At 43.4% G+C, this 19,606-nt stretch overlaps 2 protein-coding genes across 3 annotated transcripts; one reads left to right on the top strand and one right to left on the bottom strand.

Moving 5' to 3' along the window:
* Positions 1-11,380: 11,380 nt before the first annotated feature.
* Positions 11,381-13,652, bottom strand: LYSET (lysosomal enzyme trafficking factor). 2 transcript variants are annotated; one of them, XM_053889731.1, is made up of 2 exons: positions 13,589-13,652; positions 11,381-12,710 (listed from the first exon to the last, which is right to left on the bottom strand). In XM_053889731.1, exon 2 carries the CDS (start codon positions 12,692-12,694, stop codon positions 12,299-12,301), a length of 396 nt encoding a protein of 131 aa, XP_053745706.1. In that variant the 5' UTR covers positions 12,695-12,710; positions 13,589-13,652; the 3' UTR covers positions 11,381-12,298. The 2 variants fall into 2 exon arrangements, with proteins under 2 accessions (XP_053745706.1, XP_019317653.1); XM_019462108.2 differs by lacking the exon at positions 13,589-13,652 and adding an exon at positions 13,135-13,582.
* A 56-nt stretch (positions 13,653-13,708) lies between these two features.
* MOAP1 (modulator of apoptosis 1) lies at positions 13,709-15,662 on the top strand. The gene is made up of 2 exons (XM_019462107.2): positions 13,709-13,917; positions 14,014-15,662. The coding sequence occupies exon 2, from the start codon at positions 14,130-14,132 to the stop codon at positions 15,189-15,191; it is 1,062 nt and encodes a 353-aa protein (XP_019317652.1). The 5' UTR covers positions 13,709-13,917; positions 14,014-14,129; the 3' UTR covers positions 15,192-15,662.
* The last annotated feature ends 3,944 nt before the right edge of the window (positions 15,663-19,606 follow it).

Raw genomic sequence — 19,606 nt, 5'->3', positions numbered from 1 at the left:
CTTGTGGCCCAGTGTTTTGAGGTCTGGGTTATAGGTCTGATTGATCTTTTCCTTAATTTTAATACTGATTTTTAAAATTTTAATGTTTATTTATTTTTGACAGAGACAGCATGATTGGGGGAGGGGCAGAGAGAGAGGGAGACACAGAATCCAAAGCAGGCTCCAGGCTCTGAGCTGTCAGCACAGAGCCCAACGCGGGGCTTGAACTCACAGACTGCTAGATCATGACCTGAGCTGAAGTCGGACGCTCAACAGACTGAGCCACCCAGGCGCCGCAATACTGATTTTAATACTGCCTGCTTCATAAGTGAGCTACATGTGTGACAAAAAAGATCGGTGTGATGGGGCTCCTGGGTGGCTCAGTCGGTTAAGCGTCCGACTTCGGCTCAGGTCATGATCTCACGGTCCGTGGGTTCGAGCCCCGCGTTGGGCTCTGTGCTGACGGCTCAGAGCCTGGAGCCTGTTTCAGATTCTGTGTCTCCCTCTCTCTCTGCCCCTCCCCCGTTCATGCTCTGTCTCTCTCTGTCTCAAAAATAAGTAAACATTAAAAAAAAAAAAATTAAAAAAAAAAAAAAAAAAAAGATCGGTGTGAAGGCCCGGTATCGAAGTGCCTTGTCTGGTTTTCTAATCTTCTGACTCCTAAGAGTACAAACATTGCCACAGGCAAGCAGGACACAGTTAATCTCTGAATTTCTTTCGAGTTTACTTTTGTACAGGAAAGTCAACCTCACAATCCTAGCTAAAAGTAAACTTAACACCCGACTTAGATAAGTAATCTTTTAAAATGTGAGACATGGAGTTTAAAATATGAAATATATGGACATTTGCAACATAATGGTTTTTCTAAAAGTGCATTTGTGTCACAAGAAATACTTGTTTTAATAGCATTCTGTGGAGCCTATTATAATAGGTTGCTGTTTGTAAGAAAGTTGGAAGATTTTTTTAAAAATCACTTGGGAAGAGGGATGCTTGGCTGGCTCAGTTGGTAGAGCATGTGACTTTTTTTTTTTTTTTTTTTTGTAATGTTTATTTTTGAAAGAGAGAGTGCGAGCAGGGGAGGGGCAGAGAGAGACAGAGACACAGAATAGGAAGCAGGCTCCAGGCTCTGAGCTGTCAGAATACAGCCTGAATTGGGGCTTAAACCCACGAACTATAAGATCACCAGCTGAGCCAAAGTCTGCCACTTAACTGAGCCACTCAGGTGCCCCTAGTGCATGTGACTCTTGTTCTCAGAGTCATGAGTTCAAGCCCCGTGTTGGGTGTAGAGCTTACTTTCTAAAAAATTTGGGGGCACCTGGGTGGCTCACTTGGTTAAGCGTCCAACTCTTGGTTTCGGCTCAGGTCATGATCTCATGGTTTTGTGGTTTGGAACCCCTCCTTGGGTTCTGCGCTGACGGTGCAGAGCCTGCTTGGGATTCTCTCTCTTCCCTTCTTGTTCTGCCCCTCTCCCACTAACGCTGTCTCTCTCTCAAAATAGATAAACCTTAAAAAATAAAAATTAATTTGGGGAGAAGGAAAACTTACTTGAAAAAATTATGGGAAGTTTTGTCCCCCCAGTTTAGAGATAGTGTTCATACTCAGAGGATTTACGCTTCTGCAACTGGCTGCCTTTCAAGTCCTCAACCAAGTGACGTCCTTTACCTGTCTAGTTCTTCCTTCAACTTCAACATTTCCTCCAGGAGACTTTCCTGGCTTCCTAGGTGATATTAGGTCCTCATGCTGTGTGTTTCCTGGTACCTAGCCCCCTGTACTTCCCCCCACCTTGTATTATGAAATGTACTTTAGGGGTGCCTGGGTGGCTCAGTCAGTTAAGCATCCAACTTTGGTTCAGGTCATGATCTCAGGGTTCTCTGAGTTTGAACCCCACATCAGGCTCTCTGCTATCAGTTTGGAGCCCACTTTGGATCCTCTGTCTCCCTCTCACTGCCCTTCCCCTGCTCGTGTGTGCACACACGAGCTCTCAAAAACAAACATTAAAAAATTTTTTTTAATAAATAAAAAAATGAAATATACTTTATTAGAATTATTCCTTCAGGGGAAGGAAAAAATTATGCCTTCAGCTGCTTAGAATTTTTTTTTAATTTTTACTAAAAGAAAATTCAATTGATAGTAAAAAAAATTTTTTTTTATTGAGAAGACTTGTACTTTAAAAGGAAATAAAGTTTAGGTTTTCTTCCAAATGACAAAATCAGTTGGAGACACTTGTGGCCCTCAGTTTATTGTTTAGTTTTTGTTTAGTTCCTATTTAGCCTATTAAAGATACATCTATTTCTCAGTGGGATTGTCCAATCTGAACAAATAGAGAATATCTTCTATACTCCTAGGTTTCATACATAAGAGATTCTGAAAACCTAGGCTTTTTAAACTCAATTGTCAATCAGTGTGTTGTGCTGAAATGTTTACAAGAAATGCCTGTTTGGACTTATTGTGGGGTAGCTGAGCACTGCAAAATTCAAAACTGCATTGCCATAAAATCAGCATGTGATGGTTACAAATAAAATTTACATGTTTGAGGAAATTGATTACAATCATTTTGTGATAATTATTTCCTGGATATTTAATGTAAAATCCTCACCTAATGGAGAATGTTTGTAAAATGACACTTTCAGTCTTAACAAATGAGAAACAAATTGACTAGTTTTTGTGAGAGTTTAAATCTCTCATGAGTTAGAACATAATAAATTCCAGGGAATCAAGATTTGTAATGTAAAACAAAACCACAGAAGTACTAAAAAAATGGAGTAGGGGCACCTGAGTGGCTCAGTTGGTTCAGCATCCAGCTCTTGGTTTCTGCTCAGGTCATGATCTTGCGGTCATGAACACATGGTCATGGGATCAAGCCCTGCATCTGGCTCCAAGCTCAAAGCCAGGAGCCTGCTCGGGATTCTCTCTCTGCCCTTCCCATACAGGTGTGTTTTCTCTCTGTCTCTCTCAAAAAAAAAATTAAATAATAACTCTTTTTAAAAGAGAAAGAATATAGAGTAATAGTTTTTATAGTCTCAGAGTGAGGAAGGTGTCTTTCCTAAGCAAGATTTTTTTAAAATCCAGAAACCATAATAGAAGAGATTAGTAAATGTGATTACATAATAATGAAAAATTTGGAATATTCTATAAATAAGATTAAAGGACAAAGAGGGAAGAAGTATTTGGCATTTTCAGCACATAATGACTAAGAACTATTTCCTTTTATAGATCTCATGTATACCAGTCAAACCATAGAAGTGGGCAAAGGAAAGAAATAGCAAAACCACGAGAAGAGAAATACACATGGTTTTTAAATGGAAAAAAAAAGTAATACTTCAAAGAAATGAAAATTAAAGCCACAATGTGATACCATTTTTTACTTTACAGACTGAAAGATCAAAAGTTTTGATGTAATGTTGAGCTGGAAAGGATGTGAGGGCTATACGATACTGATGATGAGAGTGTAACTTGGTATAGGCTCTTTGAAAGTCAAGTTGAGCGGCACCTGGGTGGCTCAGTTGGTTAAACGTCTGACTTCGGCTCAGGTCATGATCTCACTGGGCTCAATGGGCCCCATGCTGACAGCCTGGAGCCTCCTTGGGATCCTGCGTCTCCCTCTCTCTCTGTCCTCCCCCACTTGTGCTTTCTCTCTCTCTCTCAAAAATAAACATTAAAAAAAAAAAAAGTCAGGGGCACCTGGGTGGCTCAGTCAGTTGAGCGACCGACTTCAGCTCAGGTCATGATCTCACAGTTTGTGAGTTTGAGCCCCGTGTCGGGCTCTGTGCTGACAGCTCAGAGCCTGGAGCCTGTTTCAGATTCTGTGTCTCCCTCTCTCTCTGCACCTCCCCCACTCATGCTCTGTCTCTGTCTCAGAAATAAATAAAAACATTAAAAAAATTTTTTTAAAAAGTCAAGTTGACACTTCTGTCAAAATATTAGATGTAAAAACAAACAAACAAACAAAAGTTAGATGTACAGGACATGTGGGTGGCTCAGTCGGTTAAGCGTCTGACTCTTTGATTTCAGCTCAGGTCGTGATTTCACAGTTGTGGGATCATGCCCCTTGACAGGCTCTGTGCTGACGGTGTGGACCCTGCTTGGGTTTCTCTCTCTCCCTCTACCCCTCCCCTGCTTGTGCTTTTACTCTCTTTCTCTCAAAATAAATAAATGTTAAAAAAAAATGTTAGATGTACTTGTTCTTTGACCCAGCAGTTTCATTTATAGAAACTTTTCCAGTGATAACGGTACACAGGTGCACAGATGTATTTACAACACTATTCATTGCAGCATTATTCTTAGTAAGAAGTGTAAAGAACCTAAATGTCCTTTGGCAGAAGACCCTGGTTAATTAAATAAGAATATTCATACAATAATTTGGGGCAGCCATTAAAAAAGGCCAACGTGTAGCTCTGTGTTAAAGATCAATCTCTAGGATACGATGTTAAATGAAAACCAGCAAGATACAGAATAGTGTGTAGAATGGTGCCATTGGAAAATATTGGTGAGATACACATGTAGTACCTAAAAGGATAGCCAGACTGCTTCTGGGCAGAGAGGGAGTTGGGCTGGGAAGAAGAGGGAGAGTTTTCACTGTACACTCAACTCTCTGCATTTTTTTAAATGTATTTTGTAGTTTTCTACACACAAGTTACTCTTTCTGAAATGTTGCTGAAACTGTTGAGTTTTTTTTTAAGTAAGCTCTGCACCCAACGTGGGGCTTGAACTCATGATCCTAAGATCAAGAGTTGCATGCTGTACTGACTGAGCCAGCCAGGTGCATAAGTAATTCAGGGCAAAAATTAACCAATCTAGACTTAAAAGCCAAAAAAATCCACATTTCCCATCTGATCATTACTTTGTCAGAAAAGGGAGCAGAATGTGACCTCTAAAGAGGTTAGGAAACTGAGCTAATGTGAGGTAAGATACTGTAAAAAAAAAAAAAAAAAAAAAAAAAAAGGCAGTGTTGGTAAAACTGATGTACGTAGCCTTAACCTTGAAAAAATACCCTCTAGACAGTGCATTATTCTTAAAGTATAAAATGAATTTCACAGTGTTGCTGTAACTATTCCAGTTCTCAGGTGACTTTTGGGATCAGAATTGCTCTATTTAAAGACATGGCCCAGGGAACAGTGAACGCTAGAATATAAGCTTCTATTTAAATCTTTTAAAAAGCAGTAGCTCACATTGGGGCAGCGACAAGGCCATTGGGGTACAGTTTTAAATAGAAATTTACTCCACAGCGCCTGGGTGGCTCAGTTGGTTAAGCATCTGACTTTGGCTTGGGTCATGATCTTGAGGTTTGTGAGTTGGAGCCCCGTGTTGGGCTCTGTGCTGACAGCTCAGAGCCTGGAGCCTGCTTCGGATTCTGTGTCTCCCTCTCTCTCTGTCCCTCCCCCACGCATACCCTGTCTCTCAAAAATAAGCATTAAAAAAATTTTTTTTACTCCAATGCAAAAAATTCTGCTGGAGATGGAACTAACTTCTAAAAACACATTACAGAGCTCCTGGGTGGCTCAGTCGGTTGAGCACTCCAGCTCAGGTCATGGTCTCACAATTCATGAGTTCGAGCCCCACATCAGGCCCACTGCTATCAGCACGGAGCCTGCTTCAGATCCCTTGTCCGCCTCTCACTCCCCTTCCCCCACTTGCACTCTCTTAAAAATGAATAAAACAAATAAATAAAGAAATGAAAATTAAAACACATTTTGGGGTACCTGGGTGGCTCAGTCCATTCAGCCTCTGACTTCGGCTCAGGTTATGATCTCACGGTTACTGGGTTCGAGTCCCACATTGGGCTTTGTGCTGATAACGCAAAGCCTGTTTCAGATCTTCTGTCCCCATCTCTCTGCCCTTCCCCCGCTTGTGCTCGCTTTCTCAAAAACAATCATTTAAAATAATAATAACAACACATTACTACTTTAAATGAGTAATTTACGGGCCAAGGTATTGGCTTAAACACCAGAATACTGAAAAATTGTGTGCTGTAACCCTAAGAGCTTGGCAGGACACTTGATGCATATGTTAGGTGGTTTAGGAAACTGTTATCTTCATGATTGTACCTTGAGAATTACTCAAGGCTCTAACCACCACTTAAAATCTTGTTTGTGAATGTGGTATTTTTTTTTTTTTCCTGCTTGAATAAGGAGAATCCCAAGACAACCAACATCATTGTTGGCAAAAGTAAATGGACTCATTTTAAATCTTGGCCTCGGAAAGAACATATCACTACTGAAACCTGAAAAAACCTTAGCCACTGAACTTATCCAGAACATGTGACAGGGTAGGCTACACACTTAGTAGAAAATGTTAACTTTAACCTTTATTTTCTCTGGAGAGCAAACTAGATTGTTTTGCAGTCTAATGAAAGAGGTATTCAGTGGCAGTAAGAATCGTTCATACAGTAAATAATTAATGAGCACCTACTATGTGCTGTTCTAGGCACAGGGTATACAACAATGAACAGACAAAACCCCTGCCCTCATGGAGTTTAGATTCTGACAAAATACGTAACATGTCATGGGAAGGTAAGTGCTGTGGAGAAAAACATGGGAAAAGGATGCTTAATTTTATTTAAATAGACTGGTCAGAGGAAGCCTCACTAAGCTGACAATTCAGCAAAGGTCTGCAGACAGGAATAGAGCAGGCCAGGGCTGAGCATGCAGACAGAAGGTACACTGAGTGCATACGCCCTGAGACCGGTTTTTCTGGCATGTTCTAGAATCAGCAGGAAGATCGGAATGGCTAGAGTGGGGTGAGGAGTGGAGAGAGTAGTAGAAGAAATGGCAGAAAATGGTCAAAGGCCTCTTATTTAGGACTTTGTAAGCCACGTTAAGGGCTTGGATTTTTGTTCTCAGAAGGAAAGCCATGGGAGGGATTTTGAGAGGCATAACATTTTATGTTGCCATTTGTTTGATAGACTTCTAGGGGCCTTGAGCAGATTTTGGTAGGTGGAGATAAGATGAGGAGCTTGATGTTGAACAGGTCAAATCTCAGATGCCTCGTATGACATCTTAGTAAATGTCAAATAGGCAGTTGAATATCCCAAGTCTGGAGCTCAGGAGAGATGCCAGGTAGCAATATAAATTTGGGCACTTAAAGCCATGAGCCTGGATGGGATGACCAAGGGAGTAAGTATAGAAATGAGAACTGGGGCATGTCAGCATTCAGAAACTGGGCGGATCCCCAGGGAGGAACCAGCAAAAGAGACAGGAGAAGCTGGTGAAGAAGAAGGCAAAGGAGGCAAGTGTCTGGAACTGGGGTAATACCCAGTAGCTACCAGCCACATGTGGCTATTTGAACTAATTAAACTTTTTTTAACGTTCATTCATTTTTGAGACAGAGCGCAAGTGGGGGTGGGGCAGAGAGAAAGGGAGACACAGAATCCAAAGTGGGCTCCAGGCTCCGAGCTGTCAGCACAGAGCCTGACTCGGGGCTTGAATTCACAAACCTTGAGATCATGACTTGAGCCAAAGTTGGATGCTTAACCGACTGGGCCACCCAGGCACCCCTGAATTAAAATTTTAAATTCAGTTCCTCAGCCACACTAGCCACATCTCAAGGGCTCACTTCATATGGCTAGTGGCTACTGATTGGACAACACAGATAGACATAAAACGTTTCCACTATCACTAAAGTTCTACTGGCAGTACTAATCCAGAAACCAATTGAAGAAGGTATCTCAAGGACAGGGAGTGTGTCAAAAACTGCCAAGGGATAATTTAAGAGCTGAGACTTGACCATCTGGTGTAGTTAAGAGTAAGTGACCAGTGGCCTCTTGACAACAGAGCAATTTGGGTAGAGTGGGAGGCTAAGCCTGATAGAAGTATATTTAGGATAACCTGGAGAGGAACTAGAACCAGAAAAGATACTTCATTCTTGACCCTGGGCTCCGGCAGGCCGCTGTTTGCAGTATACTCTACAGGCCATGTCCATGCTGACACTGCTATTGTGGAGGGCCTGACAAGCCTGGTATGGGGCTCCTGGGGCTACAGACCCGGATCCATGCCAATCTGCTACAGAAACAGCTCAGGACCATGGACATCACCATTGGACTCACCTCTTGCTTTGTTTTCTCCTGCCATGGGCTGGGTCTTGTCACATTTGGAGAGCTACAGGAAGCAGGAGTGAGGGGGACTGTCCTCTCCTTCACCTTGTGACATGACCATCCCTGGTCTGGTCTGTCCTCATCATGTCTGCTGAATTCCTAGCTGGCCTCCCTTGGATCATGGCCTTCAGTTACAATGACCTCTTCTATAATCATGACCTGTTGATTTTCCATAGTGACATCCTGGGACCACATGTATCAGTTTATAAGACCCTGCTCTGTAGGCCCCCCCCCCCCTTATAACAATGTCTACTTAAACCTTGAAAAAATATATAGACATCTGTTTAAAGGTTTGCAGTTCAAATAGCTCAGGTGAACTTACCACAAAATATTTGTTGAAGCTGTGCCAAAGACCAATACAGCTGTCATGACTAACAGTTGAATCTTTGTGGTGCATTAAGAACCCATGGCCCAGGGGTGCCTGGGTGGCTCAGTCGTTCAAGCATCTGACTTCAGCTCAGGTCATGATTTCATGGCTTGTAGTTCAAGCCCCTCATCAGGCTCTCTGCTGTCAGCAGAGCCTGCTTCAGATCCTGTCTCCCTCGCTCTCTGCCCCTCCCCCATTCACTCTCTCTCCCTCTCTCAAAAATAAACGTACGCACACAAACCAATGGTTCCAGTACAATCATTTGAAGAGCTCTAAAAACACAGTTGTCTGTTCTCCTCCCCCAGAGACTGAGAAAACTGGGAAGGGATCTTGGCATTGTTTATATGAAGAGTTTTGCTTTTTTTTTTTATTTCTTTGGATGATTCTAATATACAGCTCCTGTTCAAGACATACTCACTGTCTGAGACCAAAACAAAAATACTAATGCATGATTCCCAATCATGGTCCAGAATTCTATGGAACTTAAAAATATATTGGAGAATTTATAAAGTGATGGCACACACTTGATGCAAAGAGTCATGCAGTATTGTGGTAAGCTTTTCTACCAGTGTTTTGGAGATTGAGAATGTTAAATCCATCAAGAAGGAAATCAACACTAGATAATCTTAATAAGACTAGAACACTTACTACCCATGGTGAACAAACATACCAGTTTGATTATTTTATGGGTGCAGTTACTCTCGTAGGAGTACTTTATCTCATGATTCCACCTCCCCAAAGAAAAGCTTTTTTTTATTTTGTTACTTTATAAAGTTTTTTTTTAATATGAAATTTATTGTCAAATTGGTCTCCATTCAACACCCAGTGCTCATCCCAACAGATGCCCTCCTCAATGCCCATCTCCCACCCCTCATCAACCCTCAGTTTATTCTCAGTTTTTTAAGAGTTTCTTATGGTTTGCCTCCTTCCCTCTCTGTAACTTTTTTTTTCTCTCCCCCTCCCCCATGGTCTTCTGTTAAAGAAAAGCTTTTTAACCAATTATAAAAGCTTTGAAATAGAATCATATTCTAAACTTAGGAAATCACACTTTTACTTTAAAACTGGTAGCACCTTTAAAACGAGAAAGGTCACGTGGTGACTCCATGAATTAGATGTTGTTTCTGCAGTTCAGTTTATTCTCTATCCTGGCACTTTCAAAAAAATAAAATATCTGGCATATTTCCATGAAAAGCACTCAACAGGTTTTACTTCATTTCAGGTGTGGTTGCAAATAAAGGGACTTAGTAAGCCACTACGGGATATAACTCTGTTTTTCTCACTTCTGGAAGCAGATATCATTGGCTAGTTATGGATCCTAGGATGCTTGCTCTTTCCCTAAAATCCCTGAAGCACTTTCTATATTTGCCATTTATCTAATCCAGTATTTACTGCTTTATTGTATCGTGATGTGAATATGAAACAAATGACTCAATGTAACACACAGGTCTTCTATCTGTCAGTTTTAACCTCTCCCTCAATCTAATACAGTTAGATTAATTTCACCTTTCCCTTTATAAAGAGCGCTTTGAACTATTAAATAGCCATAGACAAAACAGGAATAATTCACAACTTGGATACTTCATTCCTAAATAATAAAAAAACATGAACCTTGCAATCTGAAACTTAGTAATTATTTTTTTGGAAGTACTAAATTACTCCTACTCTATTTTAATATTTCTACTACCAAGGCAATCTGGTCTTGAAAGATAGAGATGGACTGAGCATTTACTTACCAAATCCCCAAACACTACAATTTGAAGTATAAGAGATAAAATCTACTTCAATAAAAAGCAATTACTATTTAATAAGACAAATGATAAGCTCACAAACCTTGCATTATGTCAAGCATTTATAAAGTGAAAAAAAATTGAAATCGTTTTCTTAAATCGTTTTCAAACTACCACTGCCTCAAGAGTGACCAAATAAAGAAACTGCTCAATGATTTTCCCCAAATTATCCTCTTTTTTTCTGAGAAGCAGTATAATGGAATGATAGAACTGGAGATCTGAAGCCAGACAGCCTGGATTCATAGCCTGGGTCTTCCACGTGCTTGCTGTGGAACCACGGGCAAGTTCTTAACTCCTGTGCTTAATTCAGGTTTCCTCATGTTCACTCAGAATCACTCAGAAAGGGGTAAATCGCTCAGAAAGCGGTATCTGCAGTATGCATACTACCAGTTAAGTGCTCAAAAGATGCCAAGTGATTGGGTTACCCGACCCTCACAGAAAAAGGCATTTCAAATTGCTGCCTACTTGGAAGATTTCGGTGTACTGTAGCACAAGATGTATCATTTCAGTCACTAGAGCTTTGGAAGAAGTAAAGGGAAAGTGAGACTGCCTGCCTGGAGAAGGATCTGACCTTGCCGCTTTTGAGGCAACAAACATACCCGCTCTATCTTTCGAGGAAAGCTTGCTGTGGAATGTTCAGCCTTCCATTCGAATCAAATCAGACTTCAATGCTGAGGCTGGTAGAACACGTTTAGATTTTCGGTAGCTCATACAAACTGATAAAAACCTTTCAATAATGCCATTTCCATTCCTTGGCCTAGCTAGACAGAGAATACCGTGAAACGTGTCATTTGTGAGAAGCAAATGACAGTGGTTAGGAACAAAGGAAGCAGATGCCTGGTTACCCCTGGCTCTGCTGCTTAGCAGGTGTGTGACCTTAACAGGCAAGTTACTTTTCACTTCTCTACCTCAGTGTCCTTATCTGTAAAGCCTGGATAATTGTTTTCTTAGGGTTGTTTAGAGGATTAAATGAGTTAATTCGTGTAAAGCTCTTAGAAGAAGGCCCAACAGAATAAGCACCAAAAGAGGTTATGGTTATTATTAAAATCTATTCGTGTAAAATATTTCCTTGGTATTAATGCCATTACTGTATAAAAATACATCTTGATCCCACCCAGGAAAAAAAAAGAAAAAGAAAAAAAATCCTAAAATCTGAGATTTCCATGTTTTAGTTATTTGTATTGGTACCAGACATGAGGTAGGAAGTACAAATGCAAAGGAGGAAGTACAAGGATCACATCTTCATGCAGTTAACCTGTTGCCTGAAGACTGGACCTTAGGCCAGAAAAGAAACTCACAAGGCTGATGACCTGGTAGGATGTTAGAGTGGTGTCACACATCTGACAGAGACTGGACGAAATATTTTCACTGAACACCTTGTTTCCATCTTCCGTGTGTGAGATTTCTCAACTTCCAAACATGGAGTTTCTTTCCCAAGTAATTTTTAAAAAACCAAAGGCATTAATAATGCTGATAATGCCAGTAGCCTTACCAAAAGGAAGCACAAACTTTGTTTCAAGACAGCCATCACCTCAATAATTGTATGCCAATTTCTCACAAACTGATAGCAAGCAAGCATAAATAGTTGGCTTAGTTTACAAGGTTGAAATGGTGTTTTAGTTTGAAGAATTTTAAAGCAAGCCAGGTAACTGTATAAAATTTAAATTTTATGACCATGTTTGGACCTTTTTACATTAAGCACAATGGAAATTTTCATATTTATTTTCTTCCCCAAAGGAAAAATTTCTGAATCATCACTATGTTGCACAGTGGAATAAAAATAGGAGTTCAGGTACTTATTCAAGTTTCTAAAGAATGCAAATAACAGACACGATTTTACTTCCAAAAGCTGAAGTCATCAACATGATTCTGTAGTACTGTATCTCAGGCTTCATTTAAAAAGTCATTATTATTCCGATAAAGAGAGCCCCCTGGTCATACTTTTTAGAAAGCCTCTGCCCCACCACAACTTCCTGAGATCTGTGAAGAAACTGCAGTCTTGTGATCAGGTTCCATATAGCACTGGCAGTTTTGTACTGTAAGGAAAAATGGTGACCGATTTGATTTTACTTGATTTTACGTGTCAATCAGTTGTAGTCTGCTGATCTGATTGGAAGCCTTGACAAATGCCTGGTGGCGATTGCAAATAACTGCCAAGCATATGGGGATAATACAATAGCCCACCGTTTTGGGGTCAGCTCTTGTACAAGAATAAAGGAACAAAAACATCTGTAAGTAAGGGATCAGAAAAATAATCGTCCAAAACCAAAACGGCAGGGAGAGTAACCGAGCTTTCAAGGAGTGGGTCCATGTGGTTCCTTCAAGGGGCTCTTCCGGGTGCTGCTGAATGTGTTCCAAGGCCAGCCTGTTGTAAGTCTCATTGATTTCAAAAACATAGTAAAATGCTGCTGCACTTGCTAACAAATACAATCCCACTCCAATCCATCCCATCCTCTGACGGAAGTTCATCATTCTCCATGCTCTGTGCCTTCAAATTTAAAAAAAAATTACAAATTAGGGTCTAGTAAGGCGGTCATGGCAACTATTCCATTAATGCATTTAAAGTTCAAAATCATCAGATTTACATTTTCCAAGAAACGTAAACAACTCACAGCTTCTTTTATGTAATAATTACGAAGAAGTAAGGTTTCACTGCATATTGAGAGTGCTTTTTATGTGACTCCCACAGAAAAAAATCAAATCACTATATTCCGGCTGAAACGGGTCCAGCACAACTTCCCTTGAGAAAGTGGAATTAAACTGGTTTCCTACGGAACACTTCACTTTTATAGTTCAAATACTTTCTGGCTTAAACAGTACTGTTTCAGTAATGTTTTACGTGAACATTCGATTCTCCAAGTCAAACCAATGTCGGAGCCCCCAAGTTAAGACAGTAACTCTTAAACACTTACAATGGTCCCGAAAATCTTCCTGTTCCCACGGCAAGCGTTAAAGAGTCACTCAGTTCTGAATAATCGGGTGGTTTTGGCATTTCAGAGAAAGCCACCATAAGAGAAATCCCCGGGGTCACCGGCTGGGAGAAATGGGAGCGCGGCCAGCCCGGAGCACAAGCTAATTGTGATTAAGCACAGCGTGACTGCGGCCAGTCACGCGGCGGCCGGGCCACTGTGGCTGCGGCCGGAGCCCCAGCCCGTGTCACCCGGCCGGGCCGGGAGGCTCCCCAGCCCCCCGGGCCTCCCCGGCAGCCGGCCCCGCCCCCCGCCGCGGTGCAGCGCCGGCGGCCGCGACCAAGGGCTGCGCGGGCGGCGCCGGGCCCGGGCCTCTCCGCCTCGCCGCGCCGGGAACCCAGCGCCGGACAGCGGCCACCGGCCGAGCCTGCAGGAACGAGCAGCTCCCGGATCTCACCTTCCTGTCCCGTTTGGCCCGCCCGCCCGCCGTCCCGGATGCTACCACGGTCGGGACTTCCGGCTCGGGCCGGAAGGGCGCGCGCTCCTCCCCGTCGTGACGCCGCGCCGCCTCCCCGCGCGCCGGGACCGGGGACCGCAGCTGCGACCCCGGGGGTCGGGGAGCATCCCTTTCCGGGGGCGGCCGTCTGGGCCGGGCGACTCCGGAGCTCCTCGGCCCGGTCCCCGGTGGCTCGCCGCGGACAGCAGCGCGGCTACGGGGCGGACCGCCGTACCCCGGTCGCGCCTGGCGGAGGATAGCGGCGAGGGGCGCCCGCGGCCGCAGAGAGGGTGAGACGGCCGCCTGTTGCAGTGGGACCGGTGCGGGGCCTCTCGGGGCCGGGGTCACTGACACCTGCAGCTAACCTGACTGCTTTGTCTTCGCAGGCCGCCGGTCGGGACGTTGACGGCACTTACCTGGGGTGCCGCAGAGAAACGCCGTGAATTGCGGGGGCATCAGTACCCCGGCCAAATTAGAATTTAAATCCGTTGTTTTGAGCACCATGACGCTGAGACTTTTAGAAGACTGGTGCAGGGGGATGGATGTGAACCCTCGGAAGGCGCTGTTGATTGCCGGCATCCCCCCGACCTGCACTGTGGCGGAAATCGAGGAGGCTCTGCGGGCTGGTTTAGCGCCCTTGGGCGAGTACTCACTGCTGGGGAGGATGTTCCGGCGGGTGGAGAACTGGAATGTAGCCTTAGTAGGGCTAACCGAGGAGACTAGTCATGCTCTGGTCCCTAAGGAGATCCCTGGAAAAGGGGGTGTCTGGAGAGTGATCTTTAAGCCTCCGGACCCGGATAATGAATTTTTAAGCAGATTAAACGAATTCTTAGAGGGAGAGGGTACAACACTGGGTGAGTTGACCAGAGCTCTTGGATATGGAAACGACCGTTCCGACCTAGACCAGGACAGGATCCCAGAAATACAGGCCCCTGTGTTGGCACAGGCATTAGATGAGGCTCTTCAGCCTGCCCTGCAATACCTGAAATACAAAAAGCTGAGAGTGTTCTCAGGCAGCGATCCTCCAGAACCAGGAGAAGAAGAATTTGAATCTTGGCTGTTTCATACCACTCAGATGATGAAGACATGGCAGGTGTCAGATGCAGAGAAAAGAAGGCGATTGCTAGAGAGCCTTAGAGGCCCAGCATTTGATGTTATTCGAGTCCTTAAGATAAACAATCCTTCCATTACAGTCGCTGAATGCCTGCGGGCCCTTGAGCAGGTTTTTGGGGTTATCGACAATCCTAGGGAATTGCAGGTCAGATATCTGACCACTTATCAGAAGGATGAAGAAAAACTGTCCGCTTACGTGTTAAGGTTGGAGCCTTTATTACAGAAGCTGGTAGAGAGAGGAGCAATCGAGAAAGATGTTGTGAATCAGGCCCGCCTAGACCAAATCTTTGCGGGAGCAATCCACAGAACGCTTCGCAGGAAGCTTCCCGTGCCAAAGGACGGCCCCGCCCCTGGCTTTTTGGAATTACTGGCACTGATAAAGGATGAAGAGGCAGCTGAGGAGGAGGAGGAGGCCCTTCTGTTAATGTTTCCTAAGTGTGTCATAGACTAGGAAGGATGTAGTTCTGCACTAGTATTTATGTATTTAAATTTACCCCTGTGAATTTGCCATATAAAATTGTACAGAGGGTCTGGCACCGCATACGTATGGTGCTCCGAGAGGACAGGCAAGGCTCAGTTGCATGTGCTGACCGTTGAGATGTCAGCTTCTGTGGTAACAGGTGCAAAGATAGCATGTTGGATGTGATTATTATAGATTTTAGATGTGTGTTGTCTATTATGAAGATATGAGCAGTGGTTAAGATGCTAAGGTATTTTCTGTTTCAATCACAATTTTACTGATTCTGTGCAATCAGAACAAGAGGCGGAATCAAATGCTGAGGTTGATAAGTTTGTCAGCTGTTCCCTCGAACCCCAGATTCCTGATATGTGTCGTCAGAACATCCGTGCCGAATGCCATTTTAATAGGTGTTATAAGATGACCTGTGTGAACTTCTAAAATAAAGGAATGCTGATAAAATGACCTTTTTTAAAAAAATCTGTTTTATTTATATCAAGATTCCAAGAGAGATTTCATCTGAACATACGGTTCCAGCCCCGCCTGGGTGGCTCCATCCGATAAGCATCCATCTTCTGCTCCGGTGATGATCTCACAGCTCTCTTGAGTTCAAGCCCTGCTTCAGGCTCTGTGCTGACAGCTCGGAGCCTGGAGCCTGCTTCAGATTCTGTGTCTCCTCTCTCTGCCCATCCCCCGCTTGTGCTCTGTCTCTGTCTCTAAATGAATGAATGAATGAATGAATGAATGAATCTTGGGCGCCTGGGTGGCTCAGTAGATTGAGTGTCCAACTTCAGCTTAGGTCATGTTCTCACAGTTCATGAGTTTGGGCCCCACCGTGGGCTCTGTGCTGACAGCTCAGAGCCTGGAGCCTGCTTCGGATTCTGTCTCCCTCTCTCTCTCTGCCCCTCACCTGCTTGTGCTCTGTCTCTCTTTCTCTCTTAAAAATAAACAAACATTTAAAAAAAAACAAAAAAGAAGTAGGAGATGCACGGGACGCCTGGGTGGCTCAGTCGGTTAAGCGTCTGACTTCGACTCAGGTGAGTTCAAGCCCCGCGTCGGGCTCTGTGCTGACAGCTCAGAGCCTGGAGCCTGCTTCAGATTCCGTGTCTCCCTCTCTCTCTGCCCCTCCCCCGCTCGTGCTCTGTCTCTGTCTCTCTCTCTCTCTCTCTCAAAAATAAACAAAAAAAGGGTTCCAAAAGCATAAATCTGAAAAACACCAGGGTTAACACAATCTTACTCCCTTGGATATTTTCCTCTTAGTGCCGAGGGGTAGGGAGTAGTTTTCTAAGTGAGATTGTCAGGGGACCTTGTATTGATGCACAGTGGAATGAACAAGATCATACACAAATTAGTGCATCAGTGGAAACCAATGCATCTGTATGTCGAATTTGGGGAGTGAAAGGAAAGAGATGAAGGTTGTGTGCTTGTCCATGTCAGACTGGATGAAATTAAAGCTTTCCCATATGCTTTCTCATGTAATCTTAAAAATCCTGCAGTATAGGAAAACTCAGCTTCTCGCTTGTAGAAATGGGCACAGAAAGGTTAAAAAATGCTTGCCCAAGGCGAAACAACTAGTAAGTGGCGGGGCCAGAATTCTATCCTCTGCCCTACGGCACGGCCCATATTCTTTCTGTTGCCAGAAAGAGAAGCAATCATAAGGGTTTCTGCACCCAACAGCTTCACAAGGGAAACACGGCAGATGTTAACCCCGTTTCATAAATGTCTTCTATGCATTATGTAGAGTACGTTGTTCCGAATCATTACTGCAAACGAGACATTATTAGAAGTAGGGAGTATGAGAACCTGTAAGTCCTAGGGGCAGCCAGGTGGGTGGGCATGGGTCAGCGATTTGGTTCCTAAAAAAACAAACAAAAAAATCATAGCATGAAGAAAGTTTGAAAAGTAGGAGAAATGTCTTCCTCTTTAAGGGGTAGCTGGGTGGCTCAGTCAGTTGAGTGTCTGACTCTGATCTCTGCTCAGGTCTGGATCTCAGGGTCGTGAGTTCTAGCTCTATGCCGAGTGTGGACCCTACTTTAAAGAAAAAAAAAAAAGTCTTCCTCTTTAGTAAAACTAGCCCAAGAATTTTGGGATTTACATCATCGGTTTAGATTCAAGGGCGTAGTAAAATGTTTGTGTTAATGTCGTCATGGGACACCTGGGTGGCTGTTGATTTCGGCTCAGGTCGTGATCGCACAGTTGGTGAGATCGAGCCCTGCGTCAGGCTCCGAGGTGACCACGTGGAGCCTACTTGGGATTCTCTCTTTCCCTCTCTCTTCCCCTCCCTCACTTGCATGTTTGTGCATCCTCTCTCTCAAAATAAATAAACATTAAAAAAAAAAAAAAAGACTCAATGTCCTGGTTTCATTCTTTATCAAGTCCTCCCACCATGGGAAGCTAAATACAGATCAAACCATCACATTATACACCCTATATATATATATATATATATATATATATATATATATATATATAATTTTTACTTGTCAATTAAGGCGAGAAACAAGAAGCTAAATGCTAGATGGCATAGACTAGATAAATTCAAAGGTACAATTCTGATCTTGTTTGTAAGGTGCTTTGTTACCTTAGTCCTGGGGAGCGGCACCTGCAATTTGCTGATAAACAGACACTGTGCTCACACACAGGTGTTAGTTAGTATTCACTGTACCCCTCCTGTATATAAGGCACTGAGATGGGGCGGTAGGACTGTATAGTTAAATTTAGGTTATAATGCCTGCCATGGAGGTCTACCCAGGGTTAATAATAACAGCTGACATCAAACACTTGCCGTGGGCACCGCCGCACACATTTAGTCCAACAATACTGAGAGGCAAGGCTGTTTGCTTTCCCCATTTTACAGATGAAACCGAGGCACAGAGAGGTTAGGTAACTCGCCCAGGTTTTCCCAGCTAATAAGTGGCAGAGTCAGGCTTTACACTCAGGCCATCTATTTCCAGAGTCTTGGCCTATGATGCCTGGTTAAAATCTCACAGAAATCTGTAGAACAGGCCATCATTTCCCTGTTTTATAAATGAGAGGCTTCAGGCTCAGATTCAGTGCCAGGAGCAAGGGCACATAGTCTGACTCCAGAGAACTTTTCTTAAGGTATTCTGACTTCTGCATCTGGTAAACACTACATAATTATCAAAAATGGCAGGTATGTTTATGAAATCGTGTGAAGTAGTAAAAATATATTCTTTAAAAGCTGTTTCTGGGCCCCTGGGTGGTTCAGTCAGTTGAGCATCTAACTCGGTTTCAGCTCAGGTCATGATCTCACAGTTTCATGAGTTCAAGCCCCACATCTGGCTCTACACTGGAAGCACAGAGACTGCTTGGGATTCTCTCCCTCTCCCTCTCTCTCTGCCCCTCCCCTGCTCACGCTGTATCTGTCCCTCTCAAAGTAAATAAACTTTTTAAAAAAGTTTTTTAAAGCTATGTTTCAAAAATGTGAACGACAAAAAAAAACACTAAAAAGCTAACTAGTTGTATTGGGATGATGAAATTGTAAAGGTAATTTCATTTTCTTTTGCTTCCTAAAAGTGTTTTTTCTTAATGTTTATTTACTTATTTTTGAGAGAGAGAGCACAAGTGGGGGAAGGACAGAAAGAGAGAGGGAGACACAGGATCTGAAGCAGATTCCAGCCTCTGAGCTGTCAGCATGGAGCCCAATGTGGGGCTCGAACTCATGACCTGAGCCAAAGTGGGGTGCTCAACCAACTGAGCCACCCAGGGACCCCGAAAAGTGTTTTTTTAAAGTAAGTTCTACGCCCAATGTGAGGCTTGAACTCATGACCCCAATATCGGGTGCCCCTAAAAGTGTTGTTTTTTTTTTTAATTTTTTTTTAACGTTTATTTATTTTTGAGACAGAGAGACAGAGCATGAACAGGGGAGGGACAGAGAGAGAGGGAGACACAGAACTGGAAGCAGGCTCCAGGCTCTGAGCCATCAGCCCAGAGTCCGACGCAGGGCTCGAACTCACAGACCGTGAGATCGTGACCTGAGCTGAAGTCGGACGCCCAACCGACTGAGCCACCCAGGCGCCCCAAAAGTGTTTTTTAAATGAAAAATAAATACGCAAAGGAAGTGCTCAAAAAAAAGGAAGGCAGAATGTCAGAAGGACAACAGGAACCAGCCTGAAAGAGCTCCCACTGGTGAAAGCTACAATTTGAACAAAACGAATAGCACAGCATTGGGTTATTACCCAAAGTATAAAATAAATATCCACAAGTTCATGCTGATATAAATACACGACTGAATAAGTACATGCGGGAGAAGAGTCAAATTTTCCTTCATTCATTTTCAAATCATTTATGTGGATACTCCCCCTTCAGGAGGTGGAGTTTATTCCCTTCTCCCCCTTAAGTATGGCCTGAATTTGGGAATGGGGTATGGAAAGGGAGAAATAGTAACT

Source organism: Panthera pardus, unplaced genomic scaffold (genome assembly GCF_024362965.1).
Source record: "Panthera pardus isolate Hobbes unplaced genomic scaffold, ASM2436296v1 HiC_scaffold_24, whole genome shotgun sequence".
Taxonomy (NCBI): domain Eukaryota; kingdom Metazoa; phylum Chordata; class Mammalia; order Carnivora; family Felidae; genus Panthera; species Panthera pardus.
The sequence above is the reverse complement of the archived record's forward strand: the minus strand, read 5'-3'. Positions and strand labels throughout refer to the sequence as shown.

What these genes read in the sequence shown, in the direction of transcription:
- LYSET (XM_019462108.2), bottom strand. Translation starts at nt 13,232, where the DNA reads ATGGTGGCTTTCTCTGAAATGCCAAAACCACCCGATTATTCAGAACTG. An exon ending in GGAAGATTTTCGGGACCATT is followed by an intron (nt 12,711 to 13,134) that starts GTAAGTGTTTAA and finishes TTAAATTTGAAG; the next exon opens with GCACAGAGCATGGAGAATGA.
- MOAP1 (XM_019462107.2), top strand. Translation starts at nt 14,130, where the DNA reads ATGACGCTGAGACTTTTAGAAGACTGGTGCAGGGGGATGGATGTGAAC.